This window comes from Petaurus breviceps, unplaced genomic scaffold, assembly GCF_028583685.1.
Source record: "Petaurus breviceps papuanus isolate PSGF00001 unplaced genomic scaffold, PetGlider_PUasm1.0 91041, whole genome shotgun sequence".
NCBI lineage: Eukaryota > Metazoa > Chordata > Mammalia > Diprotodontia > Petauridae > Petaurus > Petaurus breviceps.
Window position 1 is genome coordinate 5,211,786 of NW_027187400.1, and position 22,151 is coordinate 5,233,936.

The following is a 22,151-nucleotide window of genomic DNA, read 5'->3' on the forward strand; positions in this document are numbered from 1 at the left end:
GAGAGAGAGTGACCATAACCATGGATATGAATGGGATGAAATCACCCATAAAACAGAGAATGGGTAGGAGAAAGGATTAGAAAGCAGAATTCAACTATATGTTGTTTATAAATAGAGACACATTTGAAACAGAGAGACACAGAAGAGTTAAAATAAGGGGCTGGAGCAGAATCTATTATGTTCAGAAGAAGTAAAAAAAAGAAAGGGTAGCAATCATGATCCCAGAAAAAAAAAAACAAAAGCAAAAATAGACCTAATTAAAAGTGATAAGCAGGGAACCTACATCTTACTAAAAGGCATAATAGATAATGAAGTAATAACAATACAAATATATGTAAAAATGGCATAGCATCCAAAATCTTAAAGGAAAAGTTCAATAAGTTACAGAAGGAAATAAGACAGTAAAATTATACTGGTGGGGGGCCTCAACTTTTCCCTCTCAGAGGCAGATAAATCTAACCATAAAATAAATAAGAAAGAAGTCAAGAAAATGAATAGAAATTTTAAAAAGTCAGATATGATAGACCTCTGGAACAAACCTGGCAGTTTCACAAAAACTGACCATGTATTAGGGAATAAAAACCTCATAACCAAATGCAGAACAGCAGAAATATTAAATACACATTTTTCAGACCATAAAGTTAATTGAAACTAAATCTAATCCTAAAGAATGAGTGGGTCAAAGAACAAAATACAGAAACATTTAAGTTTATAAAAGAGAAAGACAACAGGGGCAACTAGATGGCACAATGAATAGAGCACCAGCCCTGGAGACAGGAGGGCCTGAGTTCAAATCCGGCCTCAGACACTTAACACACACAAAAAAAACTAGTCATGTGACCTTGGGTAAGTCACTTAACCCCAACTGCCCTCCAAAAAGCAAAAAAAAAAAAAAGAGAGAGAGAGAAAGACAACAATGAGACAACATTGCAAAATTTGTGGGATGCAGTCAAAGCAGTACTCGGAGGAAAATGTTTATCTCTAAATGAGTACATCAATACAGGAGACAAAGAACATATCAATGGATTGGGCATAAAATTTTTAAAAATCTAGAACAAATTTTAAATCCCTAATTAAACATCAAAATAGAAATCCTGAAAAATCAAAGGTGAGATTAATAAAATTGAAAGTAAAAAAACCACTGAACTAATAAGTAAAACGAGGAGCTCATTTTATGAAAAAAACAAAACAAAACACTAAAATAGATAAACCATTGGTTAACTGAATTAAAAAGAAGAAAATAAAATAGGTAAAGAAGGAGTCCTATCAAAGTCCTTTTATGACACAAACATGATTTTAATACCTAGACCCAGGGACAGAAAAAACAAAAAAGAAAACTATAGACCAATTTCCTTAATGAATATTGATGCAAAAAATTTAAATAAAATACTAACGAGGAAATTACAGCAATATATCACAAAGATCATACACTATGACCAGGTGATATTTATACCAGGAATGCAGGGCTCATTCAGTATTAGGAAAACTATTAGCATAATCAACCATATAACAACAAAACCAACAGAAATCATATGATTATATCAATAGATGCAAAGAAAGCATGACAAAATACAGCACTTATTTCTATTAAAAACACTAAAATGCATAAGAATCATTGGAGTCTTCCTTAAAATAAGTAGTATCCATACAAAACCAAGAACAAGCACTATCTACAAGGGGAATAAACTAGAAGCCTTCCCAATAAGATCAAGCATGAAGAGAGGATGTTCATTACCACCACTATTATTTGATATTGTATAAGAAACAACAGATCTAGTATAAAACAAGAAAAAGAAACCGAAGGAATAAAAATAGGCAATGAGGAAAACTATCACTCTTTGTGGATGATATGATGGTACACTTACAGAACCCTAGGAAATCAACTAAATATCTAGTTGAAAATAGTTAACATCTTCAGCAAAGTTGCATGATATAAAATAAACCCACATAAATCATCATCATTCCTATATACAACCAACAAAACCCAGCAGAAAAAGATAGAGAAATTCCATTTAAAATCACTGAGACAACATAAAATGTATGGGAGTCTACGTTCCAAGACAAACTGGGGGATTATATGAACACAATTACAAAACACTTTTCACACAAACAAAGATAGACCTAAAGAACTGGAGAAATATTAATTGATCACAGGTAGTCCCAGTCAATATGATAAAAATGACAATTTTGCCTAAGTTAATTTATTTTTTAGTGCCATATCAATCAAACTACCAAAGAATTATTTTATAGAGCTAGAAAAAAATAAAACTCATCTGGAAGAAAAAAAGGTCGAGAATATCAAGAGAATCAATGAAAAAAAAATGTTAAGGAAGGAGCCCTAACAGCCAGATTTCAAACTGGTTTTTAACAAAATGGTAATCATCAAAACAATCTGGTACTGGCTAAGAAATAGAGTGGTGAATCAGTAAAATTGACTAGGCACACAATACACAGTAGTAAATCACCATAGGTAATCCAGTGTTTGATAAACCCAAAGATCCAAGCTTTGGAGGTAAGAATTCAACATTTGAAAAAAAAAATTGCTGGGCAGAGACTATGCACAGACCAATATCTCACAATGTATATACCAAGATAAGATCAAAATGGATAAATGATTTAGACTTAAAGGGTGATAATCATGGGTAAATTAGGGGAGCATGGAAAAATGTACCTGTCAGATCTATGGCTAAGGGAAAAGTTTGTGACCAAACAAAACAGAAAGGATTACAGGAAGATAGAGCATTCTGATTATGTGAGATTAAAAAGCTTTTGCACAAACAAAGCTAATGCAGCCAAAATTAGAAGGAAAACAGGAAACTGGGGGACAAAATTTAATAGCAAGTTTCTTTGATAAAGAAATTAATTTATAACTAATTTCTCAAATACATAGGGAATTTAGCCAAATTCATAAAATAAGAGCCATTTCCCAGTTGACAAATGGTCAAAGGATAAGAACAGGCAATTTCCAGAAGAAATCAATGTTATCAATAGTCACATGAAAAAAATGCCCTAAATCACTACAGATCAGAGAAATACAAAATAAAACAACTCTGAGGTACTACCTCACACTTATCAGACTGACTAACATGACAGAAAAGAAAAACAGCAAATTCTGAAGGGGATGTGAAAAAATTGGGACAATAATGCACTGTTTGTGGAATTGTGAACTAGTTCAACCATTCTAGAGAACAATTTGGAATTATGCCCAAAGGGCTATAAAACTATATGCATAGCTTTGGCCAGCAATACAGCTACTAGGTCTGTAACCCAAAGAAATCAAAGAAAAGGGAAAAAGACTCAATTGTACAAAAATATTTATAGAAGCTCTTTTTTTGTTGTGGCAAAGAACTGAAAATTGAGGGGGTGCTCATCAACTGGGGAATGGGTAAATAAGTTATGGTATATGATTGTGATGGAATATTACCGTATTATAAGAAATGATGAGGGGGATGGTTTCAGAAAAACCTGAGAAGACATATGAACTCATGCAAAGAGAAGTTAACAGAACCAGGACACAATAAAAACAATATTATAAAGATGATCAACTGTGAAAGACAGTTACACTGATTAATGATCCAAAACAATTCCAAAGAACTCATGATGAAAGATGATATCCACCCTCAGATACAGAACTGATGAATTCTAAAAGAGAACTGAAGCATACTTTTAAATTTATTTTTATTGTCTTATTTTGTTTGTTTTCTTTAGCAACAGAGCTAATTTGGAAATGCTTGCATGACTTCACATGTATGATTGATATCAAATTACTTGCCTTCTCAAGGAGGGGGCAGAAGGAGGGAAAGAATTTAGAACTCAAAAATTTAAGATTATTAATAATTTTTACATGTAATTGGGAAATATTTAATAAAGTAAATATATATATATTTTAAAGTACATTGTATACACTCTGTTTTTACTTATGTGTGTGCATGTAAAATACACCTACCCCCAAATTAGAGTACAAGCTCCTTGAGGGCAGAAATTACTTTATTTTTATGACCTGGCACCTAGAAGGCACTTTAATAAAAATTTGCTGATTCAAATCGGAAAAACATTGGACTTGAGGTCATAAGACCTGTGTACAAATGACATTAACTAGATATTATGTGATCAGTCAACTTCTGTGTGGTAAGTCATTTAATGTCTATGAATCTTAGTTCTTTCATCAGTAAATAATGATGACATTATTTGCCCTGCCTACCCCACAGGCTGTTTAGAAGAAGCCACTACTTAAGCCCATTATGCTATTTTTATTCTTACTTCCTAATCTGGGTCATAATAATAGTGCTGCACTGTTTACACTAATAGGGACAAAGAGGAGACACAGACTATACTACACATGAGATAATTTTTTAAAAATCCTATTTGACAAGCAGACATTACTTTCACTTTCCTACACAAAAGTTTCTGAGGAAGACTAGTTCACTAGAACTTCTATGGAAGACTCCTGGAAAGGTACTTCTCTGTTGTGTAGCAGGAACAACAAATAGATTTTTCTAATTCATGTGGCAGAGTGTTTTATAACTTAATTTTGTTCAGGGAATTTCAGTGCTCCTTGAAACAAAAGATGACATAAATGTAAAAAAAAAAAGGAATCACTGCAAGAATGAAGCACAAAAGGTGAGAAGGCATGCATGGACTGAATTCTGCGCTAGGGAACAGAGCATCTATCACACCAGCAACATGGACCCATCAAAGTATAATCAAATATACACACTTTCAGGCATCTGCAGCTTTTGGAGACAACATGAAGTAGAAACCATCTGCATTTGGGACCTGAAGACCTGAGTTCCAATCTTCTCCCTCTTATTCCCTATAAAGCCTTGGGAAAGTCACCCCAGGCTTCTGGGCCTCATCTTCTTCAGGTGTAAAATGAGAAGGGTAGCCCAGCTGAAGTATAAGTAAGGTCCCTCTGGGCTCTTAATTTATGCTAATAGGATCCTTCCTTCTTGTTCTTCCAGTTGTGCTTCCAATCCTGGCTACACTTCACAGTGAGCAGCCAAGCTAGAGAGGAAGGGGAGGAGACTCCTGGTATGGAGTCACAACCTGGATATAATTTAAAGATGATTTAAATACGGCTTCAAATTATGAACACACATGCAACTAAGTACACACTTTGTAAAAGGAGAGGTACAAGAAATGTAAATCTAACTGTTCTCCTTGCTTGGTAAGGAAGTTTCCTGGAGGAAACTGAGGCAAAAGTCTCACCCAGAGACCCAACATTCCTCTACCTCCTCTATACTTTTCCACTATGAGGCAGAGACACCTGCTTTTGTCTATTTCAAATAGTGGTACAAATTTTTTAATAACAATTATATTTGGAGGATTTCACCATTTCCATTAAAACAATAGCTCATAAGTTGTTAAAAAAAGAGTCAGGAATATATGGCTGAGGCAGATTAGCAGGCTAAGGGAAACTAATCACTGGAAGCAAAATCTCATAAATGAAACCAAAAGAAATGCTTTTCTCTTCTCACTCTCACCCTATGTTTAAAGGTTTTCCATCTATCTATTTGAACAATTACTGAATTATATATTGCTTTAAGGTTTGCCAATGTTTTCCTCAGAGGCAGGTGTAAAAACATCCATTTTGTAAACAAGGAAACTAAGGCTTTAGAGATTAAGTAACTTGTCCAGGACCAAAGAACAAATATCATAACCTGGACTCAAACCTGTGTCTATCAATTCCAAGGTCAAGTGCTTTCTCTCCCCCATAGTACCATCCACTAAAGGATAACCCAAAGAGGTCTCCGGAAAGACCCACCTCCAGTGTGGGCTCTCCTCCTGGCACAGAGCTTTACTGAGAAGGCCAAGCCCATTTCTTTCCTAGAAACCCTGCTCTCTCATACTTCCTGCTCAAGCTATAGGATGCATGAGTAACAAATCAGCTGAAAGCACCTACCTTCTGGGTCCCTTCCATAAAAAAGCAACTATCAAAACCATGCTCCCCCTTTTCTGGGACTCCAGTCTTTGTACCTGAACTCTTAAGAACACCTTTATCCAGCGATCAGAGTGTACATGCAAATCAGAATTGATTTTGGTTCAGGAAATAGGGAGCAAGGAGGAGGGGAAGTGCTGGGGGGAGCCTCGCTGTGCGGGGTTTACAATGGGAAAAGCACAGAAAGTCCAGAATAGCTTCACTACACACAGAATCATTCTGCTGAAGAATGCCAATAAAGGGTTTTATGACTTTGAATACATGCCCAAGAATCTGCTTTATGAGAGAACAGTGTGTCTGACACAAATTATTTTGGTCTTGATAAACAGGGCTGGCTCTGGTACAGGCAAACGATACATAATTATATTTTAAAAATACAAGAGAAGAATATGTGTTTGCTACACATAAGGGAGCAAATAAATCAGTGAAAGAAGGAGAGAAGCACGTCAGGAGGAGGGGGAGGTTGGAGGTGGTTGCTACTGAGGGATGAGCAGGGGCTTCTCCAGGCTGTGTCTGTTCAATAAGGCACTGAGTAGCAGAGAGCACAGCAGAGACAGGAACACAGAGAAAATCTGCACTAAAGTCCCAATTCCTATTGAAATTCAAAGTTCCTTTGTCTCCTCAGCCTCTTCTATAAGGTGCGATTCACAAAAGTGTTGACAAGCAAAGGAAGGCCACCATTACCCTAAATTGATGGCTTTCATTTCAATAGTTTCCAGATTTATAAAGGGCTTTCCTCCTCTATCTCCATTTTAAATATGAGGAAACAGAAGCTATTTGCCCATGGCTGGTAAGTAGAGGTCACCCAACACCAAGTTTAATGTACTTTCTACATGTGCTCCATGAAAGAGGAAAAGCTTGGATAATTCACAAAATTAAAAAAAAATACAAAAGTCTAAGTGTCAGAACTGGAAGGGCACCTATCATCCAAATGAACTCCTATCTGCTGAAAAAAAAAATTAAAATGAGGTCCAGTGAAGAGAAGTGATTTGCCCAAAGTCATACAGCATTTCAGCAACTGTCTGATCAGTGTCCTGGCCTGCCTCTCATGAAAGTGAATTTCATGAGGCACAGGAAAACTTGGGCAGCCAGGTCCCTTCCTTTCAATGCTCTTTTAAAGAGTTATGTACCCCAAGCTCTGCACAATTAGAAAGACTGAATTTACAGGGAAACTTCAACACTCTTCTCACTGGAGGTGAGCAAGAGTAAAAGCAGGCAAATGAACAAAGCTGAACCCATCTGCATTAGAGGAAGGTCCATCTCCAGAAAACTAAGGGCCTCTCCCTTTACAACCAGAGACAAAAGAATGCTAAGGGCCAGAGTCTTAAGGGTTAGAAGGGCTATCAGACTCCACCAAGCTCTTCACCAAGACTCCCATACACAAAAGCAATCCCTACTACAACATACTAGACAGATGGTCACCAAGCCTCTGCCTGTAGTCCCTTAAAGGAGGGGAAATGGAACACCTCCTGAGGCAGCCCACTGCTTTTTGGTCAGCTCTGTTAGCAGACATTGCTAGCAGACATGTTTTCCTGACATTGAGCTCATATTGACCTTTTTGCAACTTCTACCCACTGGCTCATTGCTGGGAATATTACAGAATATAGATTAAATTCTGCATAGTCACCTATTGACATCCATTATAATCCGGCTATTTAGACTTCATGAATTGAGAAGGTGTGAGGACTCAGACATGTTTTCTATCTCATGATCTTGTACCCAATATTTAGTTTTAAAAAGTATTCCAAGGCACCCTAAATGTAAACTGCATAACATTTACCAGTGCCATTTAAAAAAACAAAACACAATTCTAGGAGACAATCTGGCATAAGGAGAATAATATTAAATTTAGAATGAGACCTGACTCTACCTGCCCACTCATCCCTGGGTCCAGAGGCAGTTCAAAATAGGAAGGTTACTCATTTCCCCTCTCTCAGACCGAGTCAGCCTCCTCCAAGAAATCAACAGGCAAAAAGGTAAGGCTATGGATTAAATGGATAGTTAATCAATTTCTGCCAACCTCACCCCAACTATAAATAAAACTTGTCTCACACAGTCCTTCCCTTAAAACTTAAAACATCAAGAAGGAAGAATACAGGGCCTGGTGCGGTATCTAGCACACAAAGAATACTACTAAGATTATCAACAGAAACTGAAAAGACTCGAAAGAACCTGATGAAAACCTCTCTGGCATGGTAACACCTACTACAAGATTTCTCAAAAGAAAAAAACAACACAAATACAGAACTTCTGAGCTAGAAGGGGCTCAAAGGGCTCTATCTAGGGTCACATAATCTGGGTCACACCTGAAAAAAAGAATCCCCTCAACAACAATCCTGATAAGTAGTGGGTCATCTAGCCTTGTACAACTTTAAAATAAAATTATTTTTTGTTTAAATTTTTCTGTTTATTTTCTGTTAAATCTCAAACTGGTTTGGGCCTAGCATATCACTGTTAAGATCATTTAAAATCTTGATACTGTCACCTCTCTGATTAGTGTAACACTTTGGGTTTTGCTTTATCTACAAATCTGATAATCATACCTGTCTTCAAGCCACTGATGAAAATGCTGAGAATCAAAAACAGTACTCCATGTCCTTCCATTTTGGCAGATAAATAAGATATAATACTCTGGGAATAACTTCAATCAGCTCCATATTTACTATCTATTTCTCAGAGATACCATGGGAAATCACTAAAATTCATCTATGCCTACAGAAGTCATTGTTCTATCAACCTAGAAAGGACAAAAAGCAGGGAATTCCCTTTACCAAATAATGCAAGTACCTATAACTTCCACTAAGTCATGATGTTTCTTACTAATCCAGTACCCGTACGTACGTACATACATACATACATATGTGTGTGTAAAAGTGAGGTCAATTTGGGGTAGTTTTTCTTAATAAACAATATTAGCTTCACAAGATCACCACATTCTTCTCTATTAAGAATTCAAAGTATACAAAAAGATCTAAATAGCAAATGGAAAAAAGTTATTAGTCAGGTAACACAGTTGACAGCAGTGGACCTGGAGTCAGGAAGATCTGAGTTCAAACCCAGCCTCAGCCACATATTAGCTATACAACCCTGTGCAAGTCATTTAACCTCTGTTTGCTTCTGCTTCCTCATTTGTAAAATGAAGGTAATAGCACCTACCTTCCAGGGTTTTTGTGAGGATAAAATAAGGTAATACTTATAAAGTACTGTGCAAACCTTAAAGTGTTATATAAAGGCTAGCTATTATTTTTATTATTAGAAATCATGCTAGCACATTAAGATGGCATATAAAGAAAGAGCATGGTTATTTAGGGATCAGAAGGTAAGCTAAAGTCATCACTTATATTCACATAGTATGGGCTTAATAAATATCTGTTGATTGATACTCAAACATTTATGAAGTCCCAGTGTTCAGGGCATTCTATTCCCTGCTTGGGCAGATACAAAGTTTGGATAAGATAAAGTCCTTAACCTCACAGAGCTCACAGTCTAGCAGGGAAATGAGATACATATACAGATATCTGTAATACAAAGTAACATAAGTACATGGGGGTACAAAGTGATATGTGAATTTAGAGAAGGGCAATTGGCAATGAGTTCCTGGTGGTTGCAAGATTTAAATTGGGCTTTAAACAAACAGGGAAGAATTCAACAGGTGGAGAGAGATGGTGGTGTGGATATTCCAAGCATACGAAATAATGAGAGGCAGAAAAGTGCAGTCAGAAAGTAAAAATTCATTTTCTGACAGGATACAAATAGGCAGTTTTCAGAAGAAGAAATCAAAGCTATCTACAATCATGAAAAATGCTCTAAATCACTATTGATTAGAGAAATGCAAATTAAAATAACAGATAACATCTCATACCTATCAGTTGGTCAATATGACAAAAAAGGAAATTTTTTTTTTTGTGATGGCAAAGAATTAGAAATTGAAAGGACACTCATCAATTGGGGAAATGGTTGAATAAGTTGTGGTATATGATTGTGATGGAATACTACTGTGCTATAAGAAATGATGAGCAGAATGCTTTCAGAAAAACCAAGAAAGACTTACATGAATAGATGCAAAGTGAAATGAACAGAACCAGGAGAACATTGCACATAGTAACAATATTGTAAGAATGTTGTGAATGACTCAGTTATTCTCAGCAATATAGCCATCCAAGACAATTCCTAAGGACTTGTGAAGAAAAATGTTATCCACCTTCAAAGAAATGATGGAGTCTGAATGCAGATCAAGGCATACAGTTTTAAACTTTAAATTTTCCCATGTTCCCTGCAACATTTATCATTTTACTTTTTTGTCATACTGACCAATCTGATAGGTGTGAGATATCTCAGAGTTTTTTTAATTTGCATTTCTCTAATCAATAGTTTTCTTTTTCTTTTCTTTTTTGCTCTGTGTTTCTTTCACAATATGACTAATAAGAAAATATTTTATATGACTGCACATGGATAACCTTCTCAACAAGGGGGGTGAGAAGGGAGGGAGACAATTTGGAACTCAAAAATTTTAAAAAAACAAATGTTAAAGGGTAGCTAGGTGGCGCAGTGAAAACAACACTGGCCCTGGAGTCAGGAGGGCCTGAGTTCAAATCCGACCTCAGACACTTAACACTTACTAGCCATGTAACCTTGGGCAAGTCACTTAACCCCAATTGCCCTGCCTTCCCCCCTCCAAAAAGCAAATTAAAAAAACAAACAAACCAAATGTTAAAAAATTGTCTTTACATGATGTAATTGGAAAAAAATAATAAAAAAAAATAAAGCACCTCACAAATATTCTCACATTCGATCCTCACAACCCTGTAAGGTAGGTGCTGTTATTATTCCCATATTACAGTTGAGGCAACTGAGGCACACAGAGGTTAAGTGACTTGCCTAATATCACAACACTAGTGAGTATGTGAGGCCAGGTTTGAACTGGGTTTTCCTGATGCCAGGAAAATGAAGTAAATAAGCAGAATAACTGGGTCATAATAAGGTAGCATACACATTCCCAGAGACATACAGATGTTCAGAGGATACAGAGAGAAGTGAAAGGTGGTAGTCTTGTATACATCATATATACACCTAAGGCCTAGGAAACAGAAAGGGCCTACCTGTCAGATTTCTGATGGAAGAGGAAAAATATGACAGCGATCTCATTTAAGGAATGGGTTAAGAATCCTCTAAGGTCAAGGAAGAAAGGTGTAGAAGTCCTTCCTAATTCAACTTAAAGCATTATGGTAGGATGTGAAAAACAACTAACAGAGTTTTGGGAACATGCATTCTATTGCAACCATAGAGTTAACACTAATGGCTGTGTGAACATAGGTAAAGCCCTTCTAACTGCTGGGCCTCGGCTGTCTCTTCTGTAAAATGTTGGACTGAGGGTGGCTAGGTAGCACAGTGGATACAGCACCAGACATGGAGTCAGGAGGACCTGAGGTCAAATTCGGCCTCAGACACTTAACATTTACTAGCTGTGTGACCTTGGGCAAGTCACTTAACCCAAATTGCCTGCCAAAAAGCCAACCAATCAATCAATAACTCATCTAGGTCTCACCTTCTATAAATTCACTAATGTGCCTTTAGATCAGGAGTTGGTAGTGATGGGGTAAATACTAAGCTATATGCTGCAAGTAGTTTTGTTTGTTTTATAACAGAGTGACTAGGTTTTAAAGAGTGTTCTTAGGATAATTTTCTAGTACAGAGAAAATAACTAGGATTCTGATTCAGTTTGCACTAAGAAGAAGGACTGAATTAAAGAGAAAAAGGTAGATGGAAACATCTGGGCAGCAGCCACATGATAGTAGCTTTCAGACTCCTAAAAAGAGGACAGAAATGTGCAAAGCAAAAAAAAAATCGCATCAACAAAAGTTTTCAAAAACTCAGGGCTTTAGGACAGAACACAGAGGGGAAAAATGCCTAAGAAGCAAAATAATCCAAGTAAAACTTGGAAAGATTTCAAAACAGATAGCCCTATAGGAACAAACTCTAGCAGTGTGTAGGCAGAAAGGCAAAATGCCAAACTGGTCAAACCCTGAACAACACAGAGACCTGAAAGATAGAAGTCACAGAAAATAGAAATGACGCTAGATTATTAACTAGTGTTATGTGCTACCTGTTTGAGAATGAACTTAGAGCCAGATGGGAGACTAATAAATCACACAAACTGATGAGCTCCTACCAACTGCTCAACACAATCAATTTTCTTTAAACAATCTCCAAGATGGAAGAGATCTCAGAGGGTATCTGTGACCCAACTTAACTGAGCAGAAATGATGTCACACCAACCCCTAACAAGTGGTTATCCACTGTCTCTCAAAAGTACTTGCTTGGGAGCTGGACAGGTGAGGGCCTCTCAGGGCAGCCCAGTCACTTTTTATGTTATATTCGTTTCTGCATGGCCCTAAGAGTTTCCCATTCACCAGTGTTTGAAGGTTTGTAGAGGGCTTATGTACACCACTGAATTTCATCCTCACAGCCACTTTGTAAGGTAGGCACAACAATGACTGCTCCCCATTTTCCATTTTACAAAAGGGGACACAGGGTCCGAGAGGAGAAGCAAAGCTTGCCTAGCACAGGTCACATAACTGTGAGAGCTGGCATTAAAAAGCTGGTCAGTTGGTGTAATGGAAATGCAAATTTAAAGATCTTCCCTGCCCCTATGGAAGCACCTGGAGCCTGGGGTGGGAGGCTTGTTTTTCAGGAGATACTTCTTGATTGGCCAGTGGGTCAATAAGGTTGTTACATTCTCTGAGCCAGGAAAAGGCTATATAAGCCCTGATGTGAGGCTTTGTTTTGGGGCTCACTTTGAGAAGTGTTCTGTGATTTGATATGGATTCTGGGAAGCCGTTGTCCAGAGGGCCTCCCCCCCCCTTTGAAAAACCCAGATGTTGAAATCCAGATGTTGATTTGGTATGGATGTAATGGTTGGACAGTTTGGAAAGCTGTCTACTTGATCTGTTTCTGTCTTAATAATTCTGCCTGTATACTTTGAAGTTCAGGGTGCTGACCTTTTTCCCCTGAACAAGGTAAACGATATATGTTTGACTGATTAAAGTAAGCTTGTTAACCCATTTTGAGTTGCTTTCCTTTATCAAAGCAGATCCAAGAACCTGTGGTGGCAGCAAACCCTGAGGAAGTTTGGGGTGCTTGCTGCTACAGTTGGCCAAGTCAGGGTGTACATGCATAGGGAGGTTGGGGCTGGCACATCTATCAAGCTCCAGGAGGGTCAGAGTTGATCAGATATCAGCACTAAATATGGCATTAATATGGTGAGCCCACCACAGCTAAGGAGAATGGGGGGTAAGGAGGCTTCCAGATTGCCTAAGGAGAGGCAAACTGGGACAGGTAGGAAAGAAAGCAGATTAAAGCCGTGAGATGAGCAGCACTAAGATGAGCAACATCGGGATCCATCAGCTGGTGAGTGTTACTGTCCTTCCAACTTCGGTGAGACAGGGAGGAAGGAGGGAAGGGAGGCAGACAGACAACAGGCAAATGGATCTTCTGACTTCAAGACCTCTTTCTGATAAAATAAAAACTGCCTCTCAACTAGTAAAAAATGTTCATCAGACCCTAGGGAAAAGAAATTGATGAGAGCTAACTGGAAAGAGGCAGGTGCTTTGAATAATCTTCACAATCTTCTTGGTTTTAAGCAAAAAGAACAATGTGATTGGTTCACCAGGATGAGGACCAGAGAGATGGGGGGAAGGTCAAACTAAAATATGGAAGAAAATGACTGCAGAATATCTGAAGAGTTAGACATAAACCAGCAAAGTCTGATGACAGGTCCACAGGGCACTGAAAGCCCTGGTGGCTATTAATAGGGGAAAGCCCCTACTCAGGATTCTAAAGAAATTGTGGATGGCAGAAGTCTCTGAAGCCTGGGAAAGTAAAGGGGGTACAGGAGGAGAAATATAGCGCCTGACTGATTTTTTTCTTTTTGAAAGAAAAAGGATATTACTACACAACAGCCAGTTCTTGAAAGAATACCTTATAACTGTGTAATACAACATTATTTTCACATCTATGACTTCATCTGAGCTTTACAACAAATCCTGAGATACAGGACAAAGAGGACAACTGCAGTTTTACAGATGAGGAAACTGAAGTCAGAAAAGTTAACTGATCCTTCATCCAGTACTCTTTCCATCAAACTAGGCTACCTCAACAAGGCTGTCTTGTAAGAGTAAATCTAAATCCATTTATTCTCCTCCTTTGGTCCTTCCTATTTCTCTCCTCTGATACTAGTTTTCACCCTGTGCTGGCCCTCATCATCTCATGCCAACCAGCCTGCTGGTGGGTCTGCCTGCCTAAAGTCTCTCCCCACTCCAATCTGACCTCTACTTAGCTGCTGAATTAACCTCCCTAAAACACAAGTCTGATCCTGTCATTCACCCATTCAATAAACTCCAGGGGTTCCCTATTACCACTAGGATTTCTGTGAAATTAAAGAATTGGACTGAATGTCCTCTGAGGTCCCCCCCAACCCTGAAGTTCTATATTCTTAGCTCCTTTTCAACTCAGATGATCTGTGATTCTGAATATGTAGAGCCACATAAAGCCATAAAACAGCCAAATCCAGGATTAGGTAGAAGAGTTGTATGGTCAACAGTCCTTCATTCAAGTAATAGAGAAGAATGTGGAACACAGATAATGCAGAAATAATTTCTGCTTGTCTTCTGCAATTATTTGGATTTTGTAGCAGCTTTGCCTTTTTAGTTCAATTGGGAGAGGGGGGAGGAAGTGAGGCAGAAGTGCAACTGACAGTAAGGGGAAAATATGTCCAGTTTGGAAAGGTGTTCTAAGCGGTCCACGGTGGGTTCCCTCCCATCTCCAAGAGGAGATCATCTGGCAACTAGGTTACTGGTTTGAACTCTTACCTGCAGCTCGGCTTCTAGGCCCAGCCGCCGGATGAAGGGGTCTGTGACATGGTAATGCCGCTCGAAGCTCAAGGCACCCCGCTCCTAGAAGATGGAAACAAACCCAAGGTTTTATCAATTCTGTTTCATGAGTCTTTCCTAGAGCATCTATTATATACCCAGCAAAGTGCTAAGTAGTCCAGGTAACACAAAGGAGGACAGTGAACTGGCCTTAAGGAGTTCACAGCCTGCTGGGGAAGGGGCTGTCACGAGCTTCCAAGTAGTAACACACAGGAAAAACCTCTTAAAGTGGCGCTTTAAGTAGCTTAAAAAAATAGCAGGTATTTCCCTCCTTTGTTTACAGAGGAGAACTACAGGTATGGAAGGTCGTCGGCTTCAGCATCAGACCATCAGACTAAACAGCAAGTGCTGGCTAGTTTGCTGTTGTACTTTCTTCCCCTCTTTCTTTCTATGCTTTGTTACCAAGGATGGTCAGCTGGATTAGGGATGGATACATTTGGAAACAACGTGACATAACAACAAGACACATCAATAAAAACTCAAAAACCCCACATGCCAGGTATTATTACTAAAAGGCCAGGTAACATACAACCAAGTGATCATAAAAGGAAAACAAAAAACCGCCTCATATTGCTACAGCAACTCTGGGGTAGGTTTGTATATCCCCATTTTACACATTAGGAAAATGAGGCCCAAAAGAGGCTATGTGACTTATTCATGGTCACACAGCTGATAAGGGTCAGAACCAGGTACTGACTATAAGTTCTACAGGTATCTGGAGAAGAGACTCGATGTAACCAAAATAACATATACATTTAAAACCCAATTCTTCCTCCTCACTCTCCCAGTTTTGTTGAGTAAACTACCATTCTTCCAATTATTTAATCTATAAAGTGCAGGGTCACTCCTGATTCTTCTTTCTTCTTCAGGTCTAGCTAATTACCAACGTCTGTCACTTCTGCTTTCACAGCATTCCTCTAAGCCATTTCCTCCTTTCCACTCCGGTGGACACCACTCTTGTTCAGAGCGTCATCATCTTCCCCCAGACCTTCTGCCACAGCCTCCCAACTGGTAGCCCTGAATCCAGTCTCTTCCCTCTCTAATTCTTCCTTTATACATTTTCCTTAATGCATAGTTCTGACCAAGTTATTCCCGTACTCAAAAACTCAATGATTGCCTTCTGCCAAGACAAAATAAAATGCAAACACCCTAGCTTCCTATTCAAGGCCCCCACAATCTTTCCAAATGGTCTTTCCAGCCTCAGTTCATACAACTCCAACCAAACAGGCTCATCACTACTCCACAACACAGCCCTTTCTCTACAGTTTCACTGTCTTTGTCTGAGCATGCCTGAAATAGGTTCAGCTACCATGTCCTCCACTAAGCCTTCCCCACTTCTCTCCTCCCCCAGATAGAAGTAATCCCTCCTATTTTTCCTAACATCTTCTTTGTATTTAATTTTATTTTTACAAATTGTATGTTTATTAATAGGTTTTGCTGTTACATCTCATTCATTTCCAAATATATTTTTTTACTCCTCCCATCCCCTAGCATGTTATCCCTTGTTACAAAGATGAAAAAAGAAATCAAATCACTGCAAGGAGCAATCTTGACTCCAGAGAACTGATGAAGAATCAAGCTTCCTGCCTTTCAGTGGGAAAGAATGGATTATATCCTGGGTGAGATACACTGTCAGGCAAGTGGTCTGTTGTTACTTAACTGTATTTCTTTATTGGGTAGTATAACAGTGGATAGAATGCAAGGTCTTGGGGACGGCTAGGTGGCGCAGTGAATAGAGCACTGGCCCAAGAGTCAGAAAGACCAGGGTTCAAATCTGGCCTCAGACACTTAACGCAAAAACTAGCCATGTGACCTTGGGCAAGTCACTTAACCCCAGTTGCCTTGCCTTCCCTCCTCCAAAAAGCAAAAAAAAAAAAAAAAAAAAAGAAGGCCAGATCTGGAGTCAGGTGGACCTAAGTGTAAATCTGGACTAAGATACTTACTAGCTGTATGACCCTGGGCTGAGTCACTATACCCTCTCTGCCTCAGTTTCCACATATGTAAAATGAATTAGAGAAGGAAATGGCAAACCACTCTAATATCTTTGCCAAGAAAACCCCAAATGGGATCACAGAGAATAGGATAAGACTGAAAATGACTAAACAAATTTCTTTATTACAAGGGAGGTTGCTATTGAGGGAAAAGCAGTTATTGGGAACTGACAGCAATGGTTTTTTCCCCAAGGAAACAGAAAAGAATAAGCTTAGCAAAACCAGACACCACCTGCACTGCATGTGACACCAAATACAACGCTCCCGCTCACTGCATCCCCCTCCCTCTTCTGCCATGAAGGGAAGGAGGCGCACACTCTTCACTGTGTGGGGCTGCGTGGGGTCAGTTTGGGTTTACATGGCTGTCCAGAGCTCTTCTGGATCTGCTTCCTTCCCATGCATTGGTTCCTCTGTCTTTCAGTGCTTCTCATTTCTTATGCACGTAAATGTTCTCTCATCTGTGGTAGAGCTGTCTGGGAATTTGTCTCACTCCCCTAAAAAGACTTCATCATTTTTCATCTTCACATCACCCAAGAATCCTGGGAAGAGTAACCCAGACAGCATGGACTCACATCCTGATCCCTGCCAATCCCCAGACCTGTCATCCCAGGAAGCAAAGCCATGGGATGATGAAGCCTGGCAACTGCTTAGGGAGTGGGGATGGGGGGCAGCCACACCTGCTGAAGACTCAGAAAAGAACATCTTCTCCATCCAAGTCCTTTTCTGTGTCACATGGTTCAACATCAGAAATGGATAGGATCTTATCAGCGGTAACACCCTCCAAAAAGGCACTGGCATCTGCTCGTGCTGCGCCCCTTACATCTTATGTGTTTCATTGAGCAGGGGGTGGCTGACTTTCCTCTGGGTCTCCCCAGTTCATAAGCACAGTGCTTTGCACATAAGTTCTTCATAAATACTTTTTTCCTTCTTTCAGCACCAAACACAGTGCCTAGCACATAAAAGACACACTTTTTTTTTAAATGAAAAAAGAAACCTTGTTGTGGGTTGGAGAATTAGGAAAGGAAAAGTTGGGGCTGGAACTAGGCTATGAAGATTTCTGACAGGTGGAGAAGAGTAGGGAGGGAGGACATACCTGTCTATGTATGCCAACTTCATACCTCTAGGACTCTGAGAAGTCAGGTTTTCAGAATCCTGAAGTCTAGTCTTTCACAGATGCCAAAACTCCTTCAAATCACTTAACATTTATTAGCATGTCTATTTAACTAGCAGCACATCACTGTGGCATCTCTAAAACACCTGCTCAAGATCTTTTTAATCCAGTGGCACCACTTGGAGCCTTTCCCTAAGGAGGTCCCTCAGTATACCTAGCCAATTCTCCCCATCCTAAACTCTCATTTCCTTCACTGAAAGCACTCCTGAAATCTTGCCTCTTCCATACAGTCTTCCTTGGATTAATTAACTAGAGGAGATTTATTGAATTCCTATCATCCCAAATTGTCTTGGGCATAGAGACTCTCCCTGGGATGCCCACACCCCCTAAACCTCCCTTCCCATATCCATGCCCTCTGTGTGATACAAATATACCAGAATCTCACTATAATTTGACAGTATCACAGAACTTCATCTGACATGGAGCTGGACCCCATATCTGAGCATTTCATTACTTTGTTATTTTAATACAATCAAAGTACTACTATAATTGCTGCTGCCTATTCACCTGTAAGTTTAAGGTTTCTACTTGAGATTGGGAGTTCTTAGGATACAGGGCTCATCACACTTATCATACTAAGCTCCCACTATTTTCAGGCCACTGTAATAAGCATTGTGGGAAGGAAAAGATAGATTCTCTGCTCTGAGGAACTTAGAATCTAATGGGAAAATACACTTGAAAGATAACCAGAGAATATATTTAGGCTAAGTACCTGTGTGACCTGGGGATGAGTCAAAAACCTCTCTGGGTTTCAGCCTCTAAGGTCCCTTCCAACACCAAGATTCTGGGGCAAGGACTGTGACCAGGGAATCATAGGATCTTAGGGCTGGAAAGGACCTCCATCTACCACCTCACCCCCAAGTGATCATCCAGCCTCCATCTGAAAAGTTCTGGTGTTGAGAGCTGCTCACACACTACCTCACCAAGGCAGCTGATGCTACTTCTGCACAGTTCCAGGAAGTTTCTCTTTATATCCAGCCTAAATCTGCTTTTCTGCAACTTTCACTAACTAGGCCCATGCCAAGGGGGGGGGGGGGGGAAGACACATTCTAAATGTTAAATTTGTATTCGAACATTACAATTCTAACAATTCTGCCACATGGTAAGTGTGTCTGTCCTCACTTGACAAATGAGGAAACGGAAGCTTGGACAGGTAAAGGCACGTCACCATACTGAATGTATGTGGTGCATTAGAGTTGTTCAAATGCTTTCTCATTTCATTCTCACAATCAATAACTTAATGATAATTATCAGTATTTGACAGAGGAGGAAATGGATGAGGTTCTGAGTGGCTGAAAGATGTGAGCACGGCAGTAAGAGTGACAACAGTCACTGAGACGTCTACCCTGAAGGAGATACGGTGAGTGTCTGGGGTGTGCACTATGGCAGCTCTCTTCAAACACCTGAGCCAGAAGGCAGAAGCAGGGCCAATGGGCAGCACTCAGGGAAGACTCTGACTAAATGCATATGGCAATACAGAAACAGCAAGAGAGGCGTAGACGGCCACTTTCAAGGGGATTTCTGCTCAGACAGGGGTCTAAGTCAGAGGAGCGTGGCCTTAGAGTTACCTAGTTCATCCATCCCACCCTACTCCCTGCCTTGATTTACAGATAAGGCAATTGAGACCCCAAAAGGTCAGTGTCAGGAGAACTGTGCTCAGTTCTAGACCTAGAATTTGGTTCTAGTTCTTCTGACAGTGGGTACACTAGTGTTTCTACTATGCTGTGCTGCCCCCTCCTCTGTAACCTGCCTGAGTCACAAAATTAATGAGCAAAAGAACTGGGACTAGAACCCGAGGCAATGTCTAGCTCCTCCCCAGCAGCTCTTGGGCTGGTACAGAGCTACTCTGTCACTGGACATCCGAAATATCATAATAACTGTGGACATTTACAAAGTAATTTTAAAGAATTTTACAATATACTATTTCACCTGAGTCTCAACCAGCTTGTGAGGTATTACAGGGAAGGGAAGGAAAGGGAATAAGCATTTATGAAGGTCCCACTACAGGCACCATGTTCAGCACTTACGGATAGTATTTCATTTGATCTTTCTTAAAACCCTGAGAGGTAGATGCTATTATGGTCTCCATTTTACAGCTGAGGAAACTGAGGCAAACAGAAGTCAAGTGACTTGCCCAGGGTCATCCAGCTGGAAGTGTTTGAAGCTGGATTTGAACTCAGGTCTCCCTAACTCTCCAATCTAGCCACCTCACTGCCTCTAAATAGAGCTATTAACTACCCCCATTTTACACTGGAGTAAACCTCAGTCCAGAGAAATGAAATAATAGCTAATCAGTGGAGCTGTGGACCCCAGGCTCCTTCTCCCAGGCCTCAGTGCATGATCCACAACACTGTGCTGCCTCTCCCAGTACAAAGGGTAAGTAAGTCTCAAAGTTCAGATGAGGTAACTAAGGAGAGGGCTAAAGAAGGACCTCAGGGTCACCAATGTAGAGCTAAAGATGAGCTAGTTAACTCCCTAATTTTATAGACAATGGAAACTGAGTCCCAGAGAGGTGATATCAAGAGATTCAGTGGTAAACACATAGGTAATTAAAATAGTGGTTTCTGTACCATTCTATCTCAGCTACTTCCAAGAGGGTGGGCTCTGAAGAGAACAAAGCTGTCCAATCAAGATCTACCCTCCTGAGGCCGAGCTGGGCAGTCACATCATCTGCTGCATTTCAGCACTGCTCAGTCTCACACATGCTTCCCAGAGACCCCTTCTCACCAACCTGGCTGCTCTCTTTATTTAGCAGCAAAGTCACAAGCTTCCACTGTGATGAAGGGCTCCACAAAACCAAACCCATGAGGGAAAGGGAGAGGGCACAACACAGAGGAAAGAACACTGGCCTAAGAATCTGGGAGCCTGGGTTTGAACTTTGGCTTTGCTACTGATTCATTATAGGAACATGGAGTCACTACTCCAGGCCACACTTTCCTCATCTATTAAAGAGCAAATTGAACTAAATTATTGCTAAGGGTTGTCTATCTCTAACATTCCATATTCTGATGTTCCTTTCAACTCCAACAACCTTATGGCTCTGTGGGGTAAGGGGATGGATGCAGTGCCCCAGATTCTGAGAGCTGGTGATCCTGAGCTGCTTACCTTTATCTGCCTACGAATGAGGTCTCTAGTTATGTTGACTTTTGCCATCTTCTCAAAATGGGGTAGGAAAAGGGAGGCTCTAGAAGGATCTTCTGTACCGCCAAGCATTCCAGCGAAGCCCAGGACCAGGGGGCACACATGTAATTACCTGAAAAGAAAAAAATCATCATCCAATACTGGCCAGGGGAAAATCATGTGGATGTGGGTGTGTGGGCTATGTTCACGAATGTGCATGTCAGAATCCTTCTCTATCCCTTGGACAGCACACTAACTAATGACCTGTTGTCTGAGCAGAGCCTTGCTCCTCATACACTGAATGAGTCCCATCCTGGGTTTATTGAAGAACCTCAGGAATGGGGGTGGAAAGCAATGACAGGAAAGGGAAGAAATGCTAAAGGGCTATGTGTATTTCACCAGAAATATACTTCACAGGGTGTTCCAAAAGTCTTAGTGCAGTTTAAAGCTATTAAAGTTGAATTTCTAACTCCAGTTCTAGTTTGGGGTTGGTTCCTTTTTTTTTTTGGGGGGGGGCTGCTTTCAATATATTTCTAGTGCTTAACATAATGCCTGGGACATAGCACATACTTAATAACTTCTGGTTGCTGGATAGTTCCAGTATGTGGATTATGTGTCCCTTAGCGCCTTTCCTCCAAGCTTCTCTAACCCCAGCCAAATCAGCGGGATGGCTAGAACAGCCACCACCCTTCCCACTGCTAAATTCCTTAGGCTCATTCTAAGACTCCAGACAGCCATGCTACTCCTCAGCATCAATACGAACATGCCTAAAGAAAGGTTTTCCTAGCCCTTCTCCCTCAGAGTATGGGGTATCCAAGATTTTCCCCCCAATTACGGACCACATAATCAGAAATCACATATATGTGTGAAGGCTACATGCATTTTTCACAATTAAATTACAAATTGACTCAAGATGGCCTGCATAAAGCCAGGGGGGCAGAAGAGAAAAGGGGGGGGGGGTGGAGAGAGAGGGAGAGAGAGAGAGAGAGAGAGAGAGAGAGAGA

The 22,151-nt window shown here is 40.0% G+C and overlaps 1 protein-coding gene across 3 annotated transcripts in view; it reads right to left on the reverse strand.

Moving 5' to 3' along the window:
* WDTC1 (WD and tetratricopeptide repeats 1) overlaps positions 1 to 22,151 on the reverse strand; it is a 60,123-nt gene that overhangs the window by 29,173 nt on the left and 8,799 nt on the right. For 2 of the 3 annotated variants that reach the window (XM_069079077.1, XM_069079076.1), the window contains 2 exons: positions 21,133 to 21,280; positions 14,806 to 14,889 (listed from right to left, as the gene is read on the reverse strand). In XM_069079077.1, the coding sequence (XP_068935178.1) occupies positions 14,806 to 14,889; positions 21,133 to 21,240 (192 nt within the window). In that variant the 5' untranslated portion in view covers positions 21,241 to 21,280. Of the gene's footprint in view, positions 1 to 14,805; positions 14,890 to 21,132; positions 21,281 to 22,151 lie in introns of those variants that run through there. The other variant, XM_069079078.1, reaches the window with a different exon arrangement.